This window comes from Microcaecilia unicolor, chromosome 1, assembly GCF_901765095.1.
Source record: "Microcaecilia unicolor chromosome 1, aMicUni1.1, whole genome shotgun sequence".
Taxonomy (NCBI): domain Eukaryota; kingdom Metazoa; phylum Chordata; class Amphibia; order Gymnophiona; family Siphonopidae; genus Microcaecilia; species Microcaecilia unicolor.
Genome location: NC_044031.1, coordinates 197,984,249 through 198,002,401, shown reverse-complemented (window position 1 = coordinate 198,002,401; position 18,153 = coordinate 197,984,249). Strand labels below are relative to the sequence as shown.

The 18,153-nt window shown below is 49.6% G+C and overlaps 1 protein-coding gene across 1 annotated transcript in view; it reads right to left on the bottom strand.

Moving 5' to 3' along the window:
• LARS2 (leucyl-tRNA synthetase 2, mitochondrial) overlaps positions 1 to 18,153 on the bottom strand; it is a 242,795-nt gene that overhangs the window by 51,699 nt on the left and 172,943 nt on the right. The window contains 1 exon segment of the mRNA XM_030203605.1: positions 2,876 to 3,058. Coding sequence (XP_030059465.1) covers positions 2,876 to 3,058 — 183 coding nt within the window.

Here is an 18,153-nt window from a genome sequence, read left to right as displayed (position 1 = left end):
TGAAGTCAGTCAGTCTCCCAGAACGGTTCGTGGATTCATGGTGGTGAAGCCACCCCACAGACCCGTGCCCTGCCCTCGCGTCAAACGTCATGACGTCGAGGGCAGGAAAAAAAAATCACCTAAACAAACGGTTGACCCCCCCTAAAGCTGCAGCTCAACACAAGGACTTCCAGCACCCCCCCCCCTGCAACAACCCCCTCCTGAGACACCCACCTTTGCGTTGCTTTGCCGGCGGGGGACCCGAAACCCCGCCAGCACAAGCCCTGTCTGCTCACTACGGCGTCATCTTCGGCGTTCCTAGCCTGTGGAGGCAGGGCTTCTGTGCGTCTGACGTCCTGCACATGCATGACTTCAGACGCACAGAACTCCGCCCTGCACAGCTACCAACGCCGACGATGACGCCGTACTCAGCACACAGGACTTGTGGTGGCGGGGTTCCGGGTCCCCCACCGCCAAACCAACGCGAAGGTGGGTGCGATGGGCACGGTGGGTCGGATGGCTGCGGCTGGATGCATCGCTGTGGGTGGGATGGTGCCGGGAGGGGGGGCATCGCACCTCACAGGCAACTGCTCAATGAGGAAAACCTTGCTAGCGCCTGTTTCATTTGGGTCAGAAACGGGCCTTTTTTATTTGTTATATATAAACATGCCTAAAGTTAGGTGAGATGTTTAGACTAGCACATAGAGCAGGGGAATGACATTCCACTGAAAACCTGATATAAATACCCACGCCTAAATGTAGGCGTGTTCCCCTAAATTCTATAACAACGTGCATAAACTGGAGTAACCTCCCGATGCGCCTACACTGCTTCCTTGGCCACACCTCTTTTTTCAGCCTAAAATGAAGCGCATGTAAATTCCAATTATTGCCAATTAGTGATGATAATTAGTTATCGGTCAATTATCACTGATTGGCTCATTACTCAAGTAGCGCTTTATATAGAATCTGGGGGAATATGCAAAGAAACATGGCACTAAAACAAAACATTATTCATTAAGTAAAAAATAAAAAAATTAAAGAAAATAATGTGCCTATCAGTCCATATCACAGGTTTCAAGCTGACAAATAACAAGGGGAAAATATACATGAAATCAAATAAAGGTCCCTACATCATAGAGGCCCTGCTTTAACACCATAAGAAGTATAATCAGATAAAGAGAAACGAAAACACTATGCCTAAATAATTACACATTTGAGATATTCTGATTAGCTTCTAGAAAAGTTTCTAACTGAACCGGGTCAAAGAATGCAAATTCTTCCCCTGCCATCCCACCAGACATTTGCATTTGAACTGTAAAATGAAAAGTGGCTCCCAAAGCCAAAGTCCAGAATTTAAGACATATAAACTGTTTTCTACGTAATTAAGTAGTTTTGACTATATCTGGAAAGATCTGGATCCTCTGACCACAAAAAGAAGCATCCTTGTTTTTTTAAATAAGCTGTTAATACCATAAGTTTATGCTTCTCGGAGGAGAATGTAACAAAGAGGGTGGCTCTGGTAGGAACTACATCATTAGAACTCTCAAGGAAATCTGAGGTTCCAAAACTTGGAGCTTCTTCTCAATGGCTGAAAATTTAGTATCAGCTTCTTCCAGCTTCTGTATTGTTTCTTGGATAAACGTACATAACTGCTGCACCTGAGTTCTAACCATGTATTCAGTTTCTGCTACTGCTGACGCGGCTTTAACAGCGACAAGGGAAGACTTTTAAATTTTTTGTTTGGAGGGAGGCCGGGCGGGCTGGTGCCGGGTGGGAGGGAGGGACGAAGGAATGCTTGATGCCGGGTGGGTGGGAGGGAGGGCTGGAACGGGCTGAGGCGACCAGCGGCGCGCGTGCCCTCTCTGGCACGCGTGCCATAGGTTCGCCATCACCGTCCTAGAGGGTAAAGGTCCGTGACCCACTAAAGTAGCTGTCTCCATATGTCCTCAATTTCTGTTGACCAGAATATAAACTTGACAGAGGAAAGACTCTCCCTTATGTGTATCTGCACAACACTATGTACACTTTGTGCTATATAAATGTTTAAAAGCAGTAGTAGTCCAAGTAGAAAAGATGAAACTTGCACAATAACCACTAGAGGGATACTGCCATCACAGATTTCTTGCTAACCCCTAGTAAGTAAGCCCTCTGTCTCGCATCAAAGATAACTGCTGGCCATCATCTTTTGAAGCCTAGAATAACTTTCAGTAGAAAATGGTACACTCCTGTTAGACCATCCACAGCGAGCTCCAAAAGGTGCCTTTTAGAACTTCACAGCTGAAGCAAATAATATACCGAATAGTGGTCCTCAATAGTCTGTCTTTCAGAATATCCCCAATTAATATGCATGAGATATATTTGCATACAACATAAACAGTAAATGCATACCTCTCTTAGATATATTCATTGTAGATCTCTTGAGAACCAGACTGGTCAGGGGATCACCAAGCTTGAGAATCAGGGTGCTAAAAGCACAAGACCCACTGCCAAAAGTACCCATTGTCATGGCTAATTCTGTGGACTTCCTTAGTTGCTTACAGTTTCAACTTGTGACATCAATTTTGGATGGTGACAGTTATCTATTTCTTGACTCCTTAATCAAGGGGGTTATGGTTTAGAACAGTGTTTCTCAACCCAGTCCTTGAGGCACACCCAGCCAATCAGTTTTTCAGGATATCCACAATGAATATGCATCAGAGAGATTTGCTTGCATTGCCTCCTTGATATGTAAATCTATCTCCTGCATATTCATTGCAGATTTTTCCAAAAACCTACCTGACTGGGTGTGCCTTGAGGACTGGGTTGAGCACTGGTGTAGAGTACTTGTAATACACTTGCAAACTCAGGTGGATTACAAACAAAAAAAAAGGAATAAAAAGATAGTAATCAAACCTACTCTTTGTATCCCACAGAATGTCCTGCTCTGGAGGGGCAGTGAAGAGGATGTAGAGCCGGACAGTATCGATCCCATACTGGTCTATTACTTCTTCAGGATCTAGACCATTGTGCTTTGATTTGCTCATTTTTTCCCAGGTAACTTGAAGTTTCTCCTCAGTGACAGCATGAACAGGTTCAGAACCTGTGAACAAAAAATTATTCAGAATGGTAAAAAAACAAACCCATTTACTGATATCTTAGTAGGCTGTGATAACGCTTACTCAGCCAAAATAAGAAAAGGACAACAGCAAGGTGAGATGGGTGAAAGAAAACATATTTACCAATTCTTTTTAATATTTATTTCAGTCTCTTTGCTGAAAATATCTGTCCTGTTTGGATTCAGACCAGGGACTTATATAGAGGCACTAGTAAAAAAGGCCCGTTTCTCAAACAAATGAAACGGGCGCTAGCAAGGTTATCATGTAATGGCGAACAGATCTTCCTGCATGAATCTAGGATCTCCCTATTTCTAAATGTTCCTGAAACAGGGATGCCTCAATCAATATCTTGCATATTGAAATCACTTATTAGTTGTGCTTCCCCTTTCATAGCTATATATTGTGAATGTATTCAATTAAATCTCTGTCCACTTCTTCTGCCTGTGAAGGAGGCATGTATATCACACCAATATAAATAGATTTTTCATTCTCTTTTTCCAGATTAATCTACAGTGCCCCTTCCTCCTCCCTTAAGTCCTGCAATTCTGTCATGTTACTATTATCTTTAACATATGATGCCACTCCACCTCCCTTTCTTCCTACCTTGCCCTCCCTACAGTGGCGTAGCTAGGGTAGTTGACACCCGGGGCCGGTCATTTTTTAACACCCCCCTCCAAAATCCAGTACTAGGCATACCGAGAATACAAAACACTCAGGATCTACATAAGTACATAAGTACATAAGTAGTGCCATACTGGGAAAGACCAAAGGTCCATCTAGCCCAGCATCCTGTCACCGACAGTGGCCAATCCAGGTCAAGGGCACCTGGCACGCTCCCCAAACGTAAAAACATTCCAGACAAGTTATACCTAAAAATGAGGAATTTTTCCAGTCCATTTAATAGCGGTCTATGGACTTGTCCTTTAGGAATCTATCTAACCCCTTTTTAAACTCCGTCAAGCTAACCGCCCGTACCACGTTCTCCGGCAATGAATTCCAGAGTCTAATTACACGTTGGGTGAAGAAAAATTTTCTCCGATTCGTTTTAAATTTACCACACTGTAGCTTCAACTCATGCCCTCTAGTCCTAGTATTTTTGGATAGCGTGAACAGTCGCTTCACATCCACCCGATCCATTCCACTCATTATTTTATACACTTCTATCATATCTCCCCTCAGCCGTCTCTTCTCCAAGCTGAAAAGCCCTAGTCTTCTCAGCCTCTCTTCATAGGAAAGTCGTCCCATCCCCACTATCATTTTCGTCGCCCTTCGCTGTACCTTTTCCTTCTCTAGAACAATTTTACCATACCATAAGCAGTAATTTCTACGAGTCACATAAGGAAAAGGAAAAGGAAAGCATCTTAAACACTACAGTGAGCACTAGAACATCAATTCGCCTATTGTAAAATGTAACCAGACAGAATAGTACAGATCGTCGATCCTGCACAGTCAATGCCAACTGAAAGCCGTGTCTTTTTCACAAACACAGATAAACCCTAAACCACTATAGAATAAGTAATCAAACTTTCTATTTAGACAAAAAATAAACTGAACCCCCAAGAGGCCAGACTGAGCATACAATGCAACACCACAGAAACAGAAAATAAAATACCACCATTTTATTGGACTAATACATTTAGCTTTCAGAGACCAAAACCTCCTTCCTCAGATCAGATTAGTACAGTATAGTGATTTTACAATATCCTATCCTGGCCTGAGGAAGGGGGTTTTGTTCTCCGAAAGTTAGTCAAAATATATTAAAATTAGTCCAATAAAGATTACCTTATTTCCATGTTCTATTTATTAACACAGCTACAATACTACTTTATCCTAAAGCAAAAAAATAAAAATATATATTTTACTTGCATTTTGTTGTCTCTGGTTTCTGCTTTCCTCATCTTCTTTTCACTGTCTTCCTTCCATCCAGCATCTGCCCTCTCTCTCCTGTCCCCTCCATCCAAAGTCTGCCCTCTCTCCCTGCCCCTTCCATCTAGGATCTGCCCTCTCTCCATGTGCATCTCTTTCCTTTGTCTTTCCTTCCCTCCATCCTTGTCCAACATTTCTCCTCTCTTCTCTCTTCCATCCATGTGCATTTCCTTCCTGACTTTCCTCCCCTCCATCCATCCATCCATGTCCAACAACTCACCATTCTCCCCTGCACTCTCCTCCATCCACCCATATCAAGCAAATTTCCTCTCTCCCCTGCCCCCATTCATCCATCCATATCCAGCAATTCTCCATCTATGTCCAGGAACTCTCCATTCTCTCCTGCCGTCTCCTCCATCCACCCATATCCTTCAAATTTCCTCTCTCCCCTGCCCCCATTCATTCATCCATGTCCAGCAATTCTCCTCTCCTCTGTCCTCTCCTCCATCCATCCAAATCCAGGAAATTTCCTCTCTCCCCTGCCCCCGCCATCCATCCACCAGCAATTCTCCTCTCTCCCCTGCCCTCCTCTCCTCTCCAGTGATCTCTTCTCTCCCCATGCCCTCCCCTCCATGTCCAGCGATTCTCCCTGCCCTCCCTCAGCTCCCCCACAGCCCTCCTCTCCGTTCCTTCCTGCCCTCCCCTCCATCCGTCCACCCACGTCCAGCAATTCTCCTCCCCTGCCCTCCCCTCCAGCGACCTCTTCTCTCCCCCATGCCCTCCCCTCCAGCAACCTCTTCTCTCCCCCATGCCCTCCCCTTCTTTCACCCATGCTCAGCAATCTGTTCTCTCCCCCTGCTCTCCCCTCCCATCCATGTCCAGCATTCTCCTCTCTCCCCTGCCCTCTCCATTCCTTCCTTCCCGCCCACGGCAGCCCTCCTCCTCCTCTCTGCCCCCCTCTTGTATCCTTTTACTTCCTGTGTTGGCAGCGGCGTCAGTTCCGTTACGAAGAAGGCACTGCAGGCTCCCCTCCGGCTTCAGCTTCTCCCTTCGCTCTTCACAAAGTGAGTGTCCCGCCTTCGCGGAAACAGGAAATGCATCATCGCGAAGGCGGGACACTCAATGTGTGAAGAGCGAAGGGAGAAGCTGAAGCCGGAGGGGAGCCTGCAGCCTTCTTCGTAAGTAACTGACGTCGCTGCCACTACGGGAAATAAAAGGGTTATGACACGGAGGGGGGGGCGGGGGGCGGAGAGGAGGAGGAGGGCTGCCAGGGCGGGAAGGAAGGAGGAAGAGGGCTACGAGGTGCCCATGGGGGGAGGTGGATTTTGGGTGCGGGGGGTGCCTGGAAGCAGCGGAGCACCCCCCCTTGTGCTGACACGCGGGGCGGACCACCCCCTCCGCCCCCCCTTCCTACGCCACTGCCTCCCTAAATAGATTAGAACCCCATATAACTATATCCCAGTCATGGTTCTCCAAGAATCATGTCTCTATGATGGCCACTAAATCCAAGTTGGTCTCTTCCATCACAGCCTCTACATCTAGAACCTGGTTCAATCACTGGTATTAAGCCACCTAGACTATTGTAATGGAATATACGCAGGATGTAAAGAACAACTTGTAAAGAAATTCCAAACCGCCCAGAATACAGCAGCCAGATTAATTTATGGAAAATCAAAATTCCACAGTTCTAGACTTCTTCGTGAGAAACTACACTGGCTCCAGTAAAGGAACGAATTACTTTTAAAATTTGTACACTGGTCCATAAAATTCTTTATGGTGAAGCCCCAGGTTACACGGATACCCTTATCAATCTACCATCAAGGAATTCTTACAGATCATCCCGTTCATATTTAAACCTCCATCATCCTACCTGTAATGGTCTAAAATATAAATCCACTTACGCTTCCACCTTTTCCTTTATTGACACTCAACTATGGAATGCATTACCTAAAACTGTGAGAATTATTCATGATCATCTGAATTTCAGAAAATCTCTTAAGACCAGTTTATTTGGAAAGGCTTACCCTAATGGACCCGTCTTAAATCCATAATTCCTGGAATACAACCTATTTATGGACCTCATGGACTATTACCCTCCCCACTCTTTCCCCTTGTAATTACTATCCTTCTTATTCACCTTAATATACTTCATTTGTTTGTTTACCGGATTGGCGATTGCCTTTACGGTCTGATGTAAGCCACATTGAGCCTGCCAGTGGGTGGGAAAATGTGGGATATAAATGTTATAAATACATAAATATCCCATACTACGGGCATTATTGTACACAGTTTTCTAGATATTATCATTTCCCCCCATTTCTACAGAGGTATTTTCTGCTTTACTCACCTCAGGGGTTTTAATTACTCAGAAGCTTGGTTCACCCATCGTCAATTATTTTAGTTAAAAGTGCTTGTTACGTCTGTGGCCGTGACCACCCTCAGACTTACCCTGTTTCTGGGAGTCAGTGGCTGTGCTGGCTTCTGCTTGTCTCTGTGTCTGTCTTAGTTTCTCTCTGGCTCTGTGTGCTGATTGCCCTACTGAACCTCACCTGTGTGGGCTATGCCTTTTCCAAGATGGCTGCCGCCGACTCCTCTATGCCAGTATCCAAGATGGCTCCCGCTGGGCTGACTGCTCTGTGTGTCAAGCCTCTGTTTGGATGCAAGGTGATTGCTGCAGCTGTGTCTGTGGTGTGGGAGGGCTTTATTAATCACTTAGAGACTACAGCCCTGGCCTTTGCATTTCATCTAGGGCCCTGGTGTATAGAGTGCTCTGTACACTGTTTCAGTGTTTGCTCTGTGTGAGTTTCTATGTTTGACTAGCCAGCTTAGGCACCGTGTGGCTTGTTAGCCTGTGTATAGCTTTGCTAGTGCTCTGTGTTTGTTTAGACTAGCCAGCTTAGGCACCGTGTGGCTTGTTAGCCTGTGTATAGCTTTGCTAGTGCTCTGTGTTTGTTTAGACTAGCCAGCTTAGGCACCGTGTGGCTTGTTAGCCTGTGTATAGCTTTGCTAGTGCTGTGTTTGTTTAGACTAGCCAGCTTAGGCACCGTGTGGCTTGTTAGCCTGTGTATAGCTTTGCTAGTGCTCTGTGTTTGTTTAGACTAGCCAGCTTAGGCACCGTGTGGCTTGTTAGCTTGTGTATAGCTTTACTAGTGCTCTGTGTTTGTTTAGACTAGCCAGCTTAGGCACCGTGTGGCTTGTTAGCTTGTGTATAGCTTTGCTAGTGCTCTGTGTTTGTTTCCAGTGCATGACTTGTTAGCTTGGGCACAGCTTTGTTGTTAGCTGGTGTATAGCTTTCAAGTCTCCTGAGTGTGCTCTGTGTATGTTTCTTGTGTATGACTGGTTTGCCTGGGTATAGCGTTTCTATTAGCCTAGGTACAGTTTACTAGTCATTGTGTTTAAACCTGCCGACTGCCAGAACCTGGACAGTCCCTGCCTGTCGGCCTTGCCTGCACCTAGGTGCCAGGGGGCACTCCTGGATCTTCATTCCTGCTGTTCCTGCTTGCAAGTTCCAGTTCCGGGTTTTCCTGTAAGTCCTACCGGCTGCCAGAACCTTAGGGCTTAACCCTCGGGGAAAGGTGGTCAAGCGTAGGTGAAGCCTAGGTCCAGTGTGTTCCAGTCCAGCGGGTTTCACTCCTGTATGTTCCAGTCCTGTGGGGCCCTCCAGTGTGTTCCAGTCCAGTGGGCTCCACTCCAGTGCGCACCCGTCCGGTGCGTTTCTGTTCCGTGTATTCCGGTGTAGAACTCCAGTCCGGGGTTCTGGTCCAGTTTTGTCTCATCTCTACCTTGGAGGTGATCTTGCCTGCCACTGCCGCTCCACGGTAGTGGCCCATGGGCTCACGAACCCAGTGCTCCCGGGGAAGAAGCCTGACAGCATGCCAAGGTCCTCGAGCACGCGACAGAATGCAAAGGCCATGAGCCCGGCAAGAACCCCCACCCAGCCGACCCAGCTGGGGTCCAGCTCCGTCATTGTGCTGGATCCTTCTATGACTCTTCGTCAGTATCGTGGGAAACTTTTGTCTAATCCTGTTTTGAAGAAGACCCCTGAAGCGGCAGCTGAGAGAAAACGTGTCCGGTGGCTTGGAATCGCTGAAAACCCAGTTTCAGATATGGACCCTTTTATCACGCTCTCAGAGTATCGCCGCAGCCTTGTCTTGAATCCAGCTTTGTGGGATACTCCTGAAGCTGTCGCTGAGAGGAGACGTCTTGGGAATTCCATGCTCTGGGCCCAGCAGGGGTCCAGTCCCGTTCAAGCAGCGCGCCCAGACAAGCCTCTGAATCCCGTCCAAGCAGCACGTCCAGCCAAGCTTCAGAGTCCAGTCCGAGGGACGCTTCTGACCGAGCCTCCGATGCCAGTCCAGGTGGCGCTTCCATTCGAGTCTCTGAGTCCAGTCCGAGGGGTGCTTCTGATCGAGTCTCCGATTCCAGTCCAAGCAGCACGTCAAGCCAAGTCTCTGCTTCCAGTTCAAGTGGCGCTGTCTACGGAGTCTCCTAGTACCAGTGTGGATCCCAGTTCCAACCCCATTTTTGAGCTGGATCCGTTTATAACGCTCCAGGAGTACCGGGTTGCCCTTTTGTCTGATCCAGCCTTGAAGGATACCCCTGAAGCTGCCGCAGAGAGAAAGCGTGTCTCCTGGCTTGGATTTGAAGAAAACCCAGTTTCTGCTATTGATCCCTCTACCAAGATGTTCTTTTACCGCTTCCAACTCCTCTCAGAGCCAACCCTACGGGATACTCCTGAAGCCCAAGCTGAAAGAAGGTGGCTTAGTAGTCCTGGATCGAGTTGGAGTTCCAGTCAAGATGCTGAGTCTGGATCGAGTTGGAGTTCCAGTCAAGATGCTGAGTCTGGACCGAGTTGGGGTTCCAGTCAAGATGCTGAGTCTGGACCGAGTTGGGGTTCCAGTCAAGATGCTGAGTCTGGATCGAGTTGGGGTTCCAGTCAAGATGCTGAGTCTGGATCGAGTTGGCGTTCCAGTCAAGAGGCTGAGTCTGGATCGAGTTGGAGTTCCAGTCAAGATGCTGAGTCTGGATCGAGTTGCGGTTCCAGTCAAGATGCTGAGTCTGGATCGAGTTGCGGTTCCAGGCAAGATGCTGAGTCTGGATCGAGTGGGAGTTCCAGTCAAGATGCTGAGTCTGGATCGAGTTGCGGTTCCAGTCAAGATGCTGAGTCTGGATCGAGTTGGAGTTCCAGTCAAGATGCTGAGTCTGGATCGAGTTGGAGTTCCAGTCAAGATGCTGAGTCTGGATCGAGTTGCGGTTCCAGTCAAGATGCTGAGTCTGGATCGAGTTGTGGTTCCAGTCAAGATGCTGAGCCTGGATCGAGTTGGAGTTCCAGTCAAGATGCTGAGTCTGGATCGAGTTGTAGTTCCAGTCAAGATGCTGAGTCTGGATCGAGTTGCAGTTCCAGGCAAGATGCTGAGTCTGGATCGAGTTGGTGTTCCAGGCAAGATGCTGAGTCTGGATCGAGTTGGAGTTCCAGGCAAGATGCTGAGTCTGGATCGAGTTGCGGTTCCAGTCAAGATGCTGAGTCTGGACCGAGTTGGGGTTCCAGTCAAGATGTTGAGTCTGGATCGAGTTGCAGTTCCAGTTACAATCAAGGGGTTGATTCCAGTCCGGGTCCAAATCCCGGCTCAGTTTTGGATGCCAACCCAGGTTTCAGTTCCAGATCTGCTTCTGTTCAGACTTCTAGTTCCTTTCAAGACTGGGATGCCACTTTGGGCCCCAGCCCAGCTTCTGATGTCAGCTGGGGTAGTGGCTTCAGCCTTGCTCTTGCCATTACACGGAATTGCCAAGAGGTCCAGGACATTGTGGGTTCCCTCTGGGAAGGGTTACTTTTGAATTTTGTTCCTCTTGATGCATCCATGTTCCTGAGGTTGCCCCGTGGTGATTCGAAGGAGCCTCCTGGTCACAGGTTCTACTTTTGTCTGCCAGTTTTGAACTTCCTTGTGACTTCCAGTCCAGTGATCTGTGTCTGGCTTTTGAGACCCATCAGGAGGTTTCACCATAGTTACCCCTGGACACCTGAACTCCTCAGGGAGACCGAGAGGGGGGTCTTGAGGAGGGGGTACTGTTACGTCTGTGGCCGTGACCACCCTCAGACTTACCCTGTTTCTGGGAGTCAGTGGCTGTGCTGGCTTCTGCTTGTCTCTGTGTCTGTCTCTGTCTTAGTTTCTCTCTGGCTCTGTGTGCTGATTGCCCTACTGAACCTCACCTGTGTGGGCTATGCCTTTTCCAAGATGGCTGCCGCCGACTCCTCTATGCCAGTATCCAAGATGGCTCCCGCTGGGCTGACTGCTCTGTGTGTCAAGCCTCTGTTTGGATGCAAGGTGATTGCTGCAGCTGTGTCTGTGGTGTGGGAGGGCTTTATTAATCACTTAGAGACTACAGCCCTGGCCTTTGCATTTCATCTAGGGCCCTGGTGTATAGAGTGCTCTGTACACTGTTTCAGTGTTTGCTCTGTGTGAGTTTCTATGTTTGACTAGCCAGCTTAGGCACCGTGTGGCTTGTTAGCCTGTGTATAGCTTTGCTAGTGCTCTGTGTTTGTTTAGACTAGCCAGCTTAGGCACCGTGTGGCTTGTTAGCCTGTGTATAGCTTTGCTAGTGCTGTGTTTGTTTAGACTAGCCAGCTTAGGCACCGTGTGGCTTGTTAGCCTGTGTATAGCTTTGCTAGTGCTCTGTGTTTGTTTAGACTAGCCAGCTTAGGCACCGTGTGGCTTGTTAGCTTGTGTATAGCTTTACTAGTGCTCTGTGTTTGTTTAGACTAGCCAGCTTAGGCACCGTGTGGCTTGTTAGCTTGTGTATAGCTTTACTAGTGCTCTGTGTTTGTTTAGACTAGCCAGCTTAGGCACCGTGTGGCTTGTTAGCTTGTGTATAGCTTTGCTAGTGCTCTGTGTTTGTTTCCAGTGCATGACTTGTTAGCTTGGGCACAGCTTTGTTGTTAGCTGGTGTATAGCTTTCAAGTCTCCTGAGTGTGCTCTGTGTATGTTTCTTGTGTATGACTGGTTTGCCTGGGTATAGCGTTTCTATTAGCCTAGGTACAGTTTACTAGTCATTGTGTTTAAACCTGCCGACTGCCAGAACCTGGACAGTCCCTGCCTGTCGGCCTTGCCTGCACCTAGGTGCCAGGGGGCACTCCTGGATCTTCATTCCTGCTGTTCCTGCTTGCAAGTTCCAGTTCCGGGTTTTCCTGTAAGTCCTACCGGCTGCCAGAACCTTAGGGCTTAACCCTCGGGGAAAGGTGGTCAAGCGTAGGTGAAGCCTAGGTCCAGTGTGTTCCAGTCCAGCGGGTTTCACTCCTGTATGTTCCAGTCCTGTGGGGCCCTCCAGTGTGTTCCAGTCCAGTGGGCTCCACTCCAGTGCGCACCCGTCCGGTGCGTTTCTGTTCCGTGTATTCCGGTGTAGAACTCCAGTCCGGGGTTCTGGTCCAGTTTTGTCTCATCTCTACCTTGGAGGTGATCTTGCCTGCCACTGCCGCTCCACGGTAGTGGCCCATGGGCTCACGAACCCAGTGCTCCCGGGGAAGAAGCCTGACAGCATGCCAAGGTCCTCGAGCACGCGACAGAATGCAAAGGCCATGAGCCCGGCAAGAACCCCCACCCAGCCGACCCAGCTGGGGTCCAGCTCCGTCATTGTGCTGGATCCTTCTATGACTCTTCGTCAGTATCGTGGGAAACTTTTGTCTAATCCTGTTTTGAAGAAGACCCCTGAAGCGGCAGCTGAGAGAAAACGTGTCCGGTGGCTTGGAATCGCTGAAAACCCAGTTTCAGATATGGACCCTTTTATCACTCTCTCAGAGTATCGCCGCAGCCTTGTCTTGAATCCAGCTTTGTGGGATACTCCTGAAGCTGTCGCTGAGAGGAGACGTCTTGGGAATTCCATGCTCTGGGCCCAGCAGGGGTCCAGTCCCGTTCAAGCAGCGCGCCCAGACAAGCCTCTGAATCCCGTCCAAGCAGCACGTCCAGCCAAGCTTCAGAGTCCAGTCCGAGGGACGCTTCTGACCGAGCCTCCGATGCCAGTCCAGGTGGCGCTTCCATTCGAGTCTCTGAGTCCAGTCCGAGGGGTGCTTCTGATCGAGTCTCCGATTCCAGTCCAAGCAGCACGTCAAGCCAAGTCTCTGCTTCCAGTTCAAGTGGCGCTGTCTACGGAGTCTCCTAGTACCAGTGTGGATCCCAGTTCCAACCCCATTTTTGAGCTGGATCCGTTTATAACGCTCCAGGAGTACCGGGTTGCCCTTTTGTCTGATCCAGCCTTGAAGGATACCCCTGAAGCTGCCGCAGAGAGAAAGCGTGTCTCCTGGCTTGGATTTGAAGAAAACCCAGTTTCTGCTATTGATCCCTCTACCAAGCTGTTCTTTTACCGCTTCCAACTCCTCTCAGAGCCAACCCTACGGGATACTCCTGAAGCCCAAGCTGAAAGAAGGTGGCTTAGTAGTCCTGGATCGAGTTGGAGTTCCAGTCAAGATGCTGAGTCTGGATCGAGTTGGAGTTCCAGTCAAGATGCTGAGTCTGGACCGAGTTGGGGTTCCAGTCAAGATGCTGAGTCTGGACCGAGTTGGAGTTCCAGTCAAGATGCTGAGTCTGGATCGAGTTGGAGTTCCAGTCAAGATGCTGAGTCTGGACCGAGTTGGGGTTCCAGTCAAGATGCTGAGTCTGGACCGAGTTGGGGTTCCAGTCAAGATGCTGAGTCTGGACCGAGTTGGGGTTCCAGTCAAGATGCTGAGTCTGGATCGAGTTGGCGTTCCAGTCAAGAGGCTGAGTCTGGATCGAGTTGGAGTTCCAGTCAAGATGCTGAGTCTGGATCGAGTTGCGGTTCCAGGCAAGATGTTGAGTCTGGATCGAGTGGGAGTTCCAGTCAAGATGCTGAGTCTGGATCGAGTTGCGGTTCCAGTCAAGATGCTGAGTCTGGATCGAGTTGGAGTTCCAGGCAAGATGCTGAGTCTGGATCGAGTTGGAGTTCCAGGCAAGATGCTGAGTCTGGATCGAGTTGCAGTTCCAGTCAAGAGGCTGAGTCTGGATCGAGTTGCAGTTCCAGTCAAGAGGCTGAGTCTGGATCGAGTTGCAGTTCCAGTCAAGATGCTGAGTCTGGATCGAGTTGCAGTTCCAGTCAAGATGCTGAGTCTGGATCGAGTTGTGGTTCCAGTCAAGATGCTGAGTCTGGATCGAGTTGGGGTTCCAGTCAAGATGCTGAGTCTGGATCAAGTTGTGGTTCCAGTCAAGATGCTGAGCCTGGATCGAGTTGGAGTTCCAGTCAAGATGCTGAGTCTGGATCGAGTTGTAGTTCCAGTCAAGATGCTGAGTCTGGATCGAGTTGGAGTTCCAGTCAAGATGCTGAGTCTGGATCGAGTTGCGGTTCCAGTCAAGATGCTGAGTCTGGATCGAGTTGTGGTTCCAGTCAAGATGCTGAGCCTGGATCGAGTTGGAGTTCCAGTCAAGATGCTGAGTCTGGATCGAGTTGGAGTTCCAGTCAAGATGCTGAGTCTGGATCGAGTTGCAGTTCCAGGCAAGATGCTGAGTCTGGATCGAGTTGCAGTTCCAGGCAAGATGCTGAGTCTGGATCGAGTTGGTGTTCCAGGCAAGATGCTGAGTCTGGATCGAGTTGCAGTTCCAGTCAAGAGGCTGAGTCTGGGTCGAGTTGCAGTTCCAGTCAAGATGCTGAGTCTGGATCGAGTTGCAGTTCCAGTCAAGATGCTGAGTCTGGATCGAGTTGGAGTTCCAGGCAAGATGCTGAGTCTGGATCGAGTTGGAGTTCCAGGCAAGATGCTGAGTCTGGATCGAGTTGCGGTTCCAGTCAAGATGCTGAGTCTGGACCGAGTTGGGGTTCCAGTCAAGATGTTGAGTCTGGATCGAGTTGCAGTTCCAGTTACAATCAAGGGGTTGATTCCAGTCCGGGTCCAAATCCCGGCTCAGTTTTGGATGCCAACCCAGGTTTCAGTTCCAGATCTGCTTCTGTTCAGACTTCTAGTTCCTGTCAAGACTGGGATGCCACTTTGGGCCCCAGCCCAGCTTCTGATGTCAGCTGGGGTAGTGGCTTCAGCCTTGCTCTTGCCATTACACGGAATTGCCAAGAGGTCCAGGACATTGTGGGTTCCCTCTGGGAAGGGTTACTTTTGAATTTTGTTCCTCTTGATGCATCCATGTTCCTGAGGTTGCCCCGTGGTGATTCGAAGGAGCCTCCTGGTCACAGGTTCTACTTTTGTCTGCCAGTTTTGAACTTCCTTGTGACTTCCAGTCCAGTGATCTGTGTCTGGCTTTTGAGACCCATCAGGAGGTTTCACCATAGTTACCCCTGGACACCTGAACTCCTCAGGGAGACCGAGAGGGGGGTCTTGAGGAGGGGGTACTGTTACGTCTGTGGCCGTGACCACCCTCAGACTTACCCTGTTTCTGGGAGTCAGTGGCTGTGCTGGCTTCTGCTTGTCTCTGTGTCTGTCTCTGTCTTAGTTTCTCTCTGGCTCTGTGTGCTGATTGCCCTACTGAACCTCACCTGTGTGGGCTATGCCTTTTCCAAGATGGCTGCCGCCGACTCCTCTATGCCAGTATCCAAGATGGCTCCCGCTGGGCTGACTGCTCTGTGTGTCAAGCCTCTGTTTGGATGCAAGGTGATTGCTGCAGCTGTGTCTGTGGTGTGGGAGGGCTTTATTAATCACTTAGAGACTACAGCCCTGGCCTTTGCATTTCATCTAGGGCCCTGGTGTATAGAGTGCTCTGTACACTGTTTCAGTGTTTGCTCTGTGTGAGTTTCTATGTTTGACTAGCCAGCTTAGGCACCGTGTGGCTTGTTAGCCTGTGTATAGCTTTGCTAGTGCTCTGTGTTTGTTTAGACTAGCCAGCTTAGGCACCGTGTGGCTTGTTAGCCTGTGTATAGCTTTGCTAGTGCTCTGTGTTTGTTTAGACTAGCCAGCTTAGGCACCGTGTGGCTTGTTAGCCTGTGTATAGCTTTGCTAGTGCTCTGTGTTTGTTTAGACTAGCCAGCTTAGGCACCGTGTGGCTTGTTAGCCTGTGTATAGCTTTGCTAGTGCTGTGTTTGTTTAGACTAGCCAGCTTAGGCACCGTGTGGCTTGTTAGCCTGTGTATAGCTTTGCTAGTGCTCTGTGTTTGTTTAGACTAGCCAGCTTAGGCACCGTGTGGCTTGTTAGCTTGTGTATAGCTTTACTAGTGCTCTGTGTTTGTTTAGACTAGCCAGCTTAGGCACCGTGTGGCTTGTTAGCTTGTGTATAGCTTTGCTAGTGCTCTGTGTTTGTTTCCAGTGCATGACTTGTTAGCTTGGGCACAGCTTTGTTGTTAGCTGGTGTATAGCTTTCAAGTCTCCTGAGTGTGCTCTGTGTATGTTTCTTGTGTATGACTGGTTTGCCTGGGTATAGCGTTTCTATTAGCCTAGGTACAGTTTACTAGTCATTGTGTTTAAACCTGCCGACTGCCAGAACCTGGACAGTCCCTGCCTGTCGGCCTTGCCTGCACCTAGGTGCCAGGGGGCACTCCTGGATCTTCATTCCTGCTGTTCCTGCTTGCAAGTTCCAGTTCCGGGTTTTCCTGTAAGTCCTACCGGCTGCCAGAACCTTAGGGCTTAACCCTCGGGGAAAGGTGGTCAAGCGTAGGTGAAGCCTAGGTCCAGTGTGTTCCAGTCCAGCGGGTTTCACTCCTGTATGTTCCAGTCCTGTGGGGCCCTCCAGTGTGTTCCAGTCCAGTGGGCTCCACTCCAGTGCGCACCCGTCCGGTGCGTTTCTGTTCCGTGTATTCCGGTGTAGAACTCCAGTCCGGGGTTCTGGTCCAGTTTTGTCTCATCTCTACCTTGGAGGTGATCTTGCCTGCCACTGCCGCTCCACGGTAGTGGCCCATGGGCTCACGAACCCAGTGCTCCCGGGGAAGAAGCCTGACAGCATGCCAAGGTCCTCGAGCACGCGACAGAATGCAAAGGCCATGAGCCCGGCAAGAACCCCCACCCAGCCGACCCAGCTGGGGTCCAGCTCCGTCATTGTGCTGGATCCTTCTATGACTCTTCGTCAGTATCGTGGGAAACTTTTGTCTAATCCTGTTTTGAAGAAGACCCCTGAAGCGGCAGCTGAGAGAAAACGTGTCCGGTGGCTTGGAATCGCTGAAAACCCAGTTTCAGATATGGACCCTTTTATCACGCTCTCAGAGTATCGCCGCAGCCTTGTCTTGAATCCAGCTTTGTGGGATACTCCTGAAGCTGTCGCTGAGAGGAGACGTCTTGGGAATTCCATGCTCTGGGCCCAGCAGGGGTCCAGTCCCGTTCAAGCAGCGCGCCCAGACAAGCCTCTGAATCCCGTCCAAGCAGCACGTCCAGCCAAGCTTCAGAGTCCAGTCCGAGGGACGCTTCTGACCGAGCCTCCGATGCCAGTCCAGGTGGCGCTTCCATTCGAGTCTCTGAGTCCAGTCCGAGGGGTGCTTCTGATCGAGTCTCCGATTCCAGTCCAAGCAGCACGTCAAGCCAAGTCTCTGCTTCCAGTTCAAGTGGCGCTGTCTACGGAGTCTCCTAGTACCAGTGTGGATCCCAGTTCCAACCCCATTTTTGAGCTGGATCCGTTTATAACGCTCCAGGAGTACCGGGTTGCCCTTTTGTCTGATCCAGCCTTGAAGGATACCCCTGAAGCTGCCGCAGAGAGAAAGCGTGTCTCCTGGCTTGGATTTGAAGAAAACCCAGTTTCTGCTATTGATCCCTCTACCAAGATGTTCTTTACCGCTTCCAACTCCTCTCAGAGCCAACCCTACGGGATACTCCTGAAGCCCAAGCTGAAAGAAGGTGGCTTAGTAGTCCTGGATCGAGTTGGAGTTCCAGTCAAGATGCTGAGTCTGGATCGAGTTGGAGTTCCAGTCAAGATGCTGAGTCTGGACCGAGTTGGGGTTCCAGTCAAGATGCTGAGTCTGGACCGAGTTGGGGTTCCAGTCAAGATGCTGAGTCTGGATCGAGTTGGCGTTCCAGTCAAGAGGCTGAGTCTGGATCGAGTTGGAGTTCCAGTCAAGATGCTGAGTCTGGATCGAGTTGCGGTTCCAGTCAAGATGCTGAGTCTGGATCGAGTTGCGGTTCCAGGCAAGATGCTGAGTCTGGATCGAGTGGGAGTTCCAGTCAAGATGCTGAGTCTGGATCGAGTTGCGGTTCCAGTCAAGATGCTGAGTCTGGATCGAGTTGGAGTTCCAGTCAAGATGCTGAGTCTGGATCGAGTTGGAGTTCCAGTCAAGATGCTGAGTCTGGATCGAGT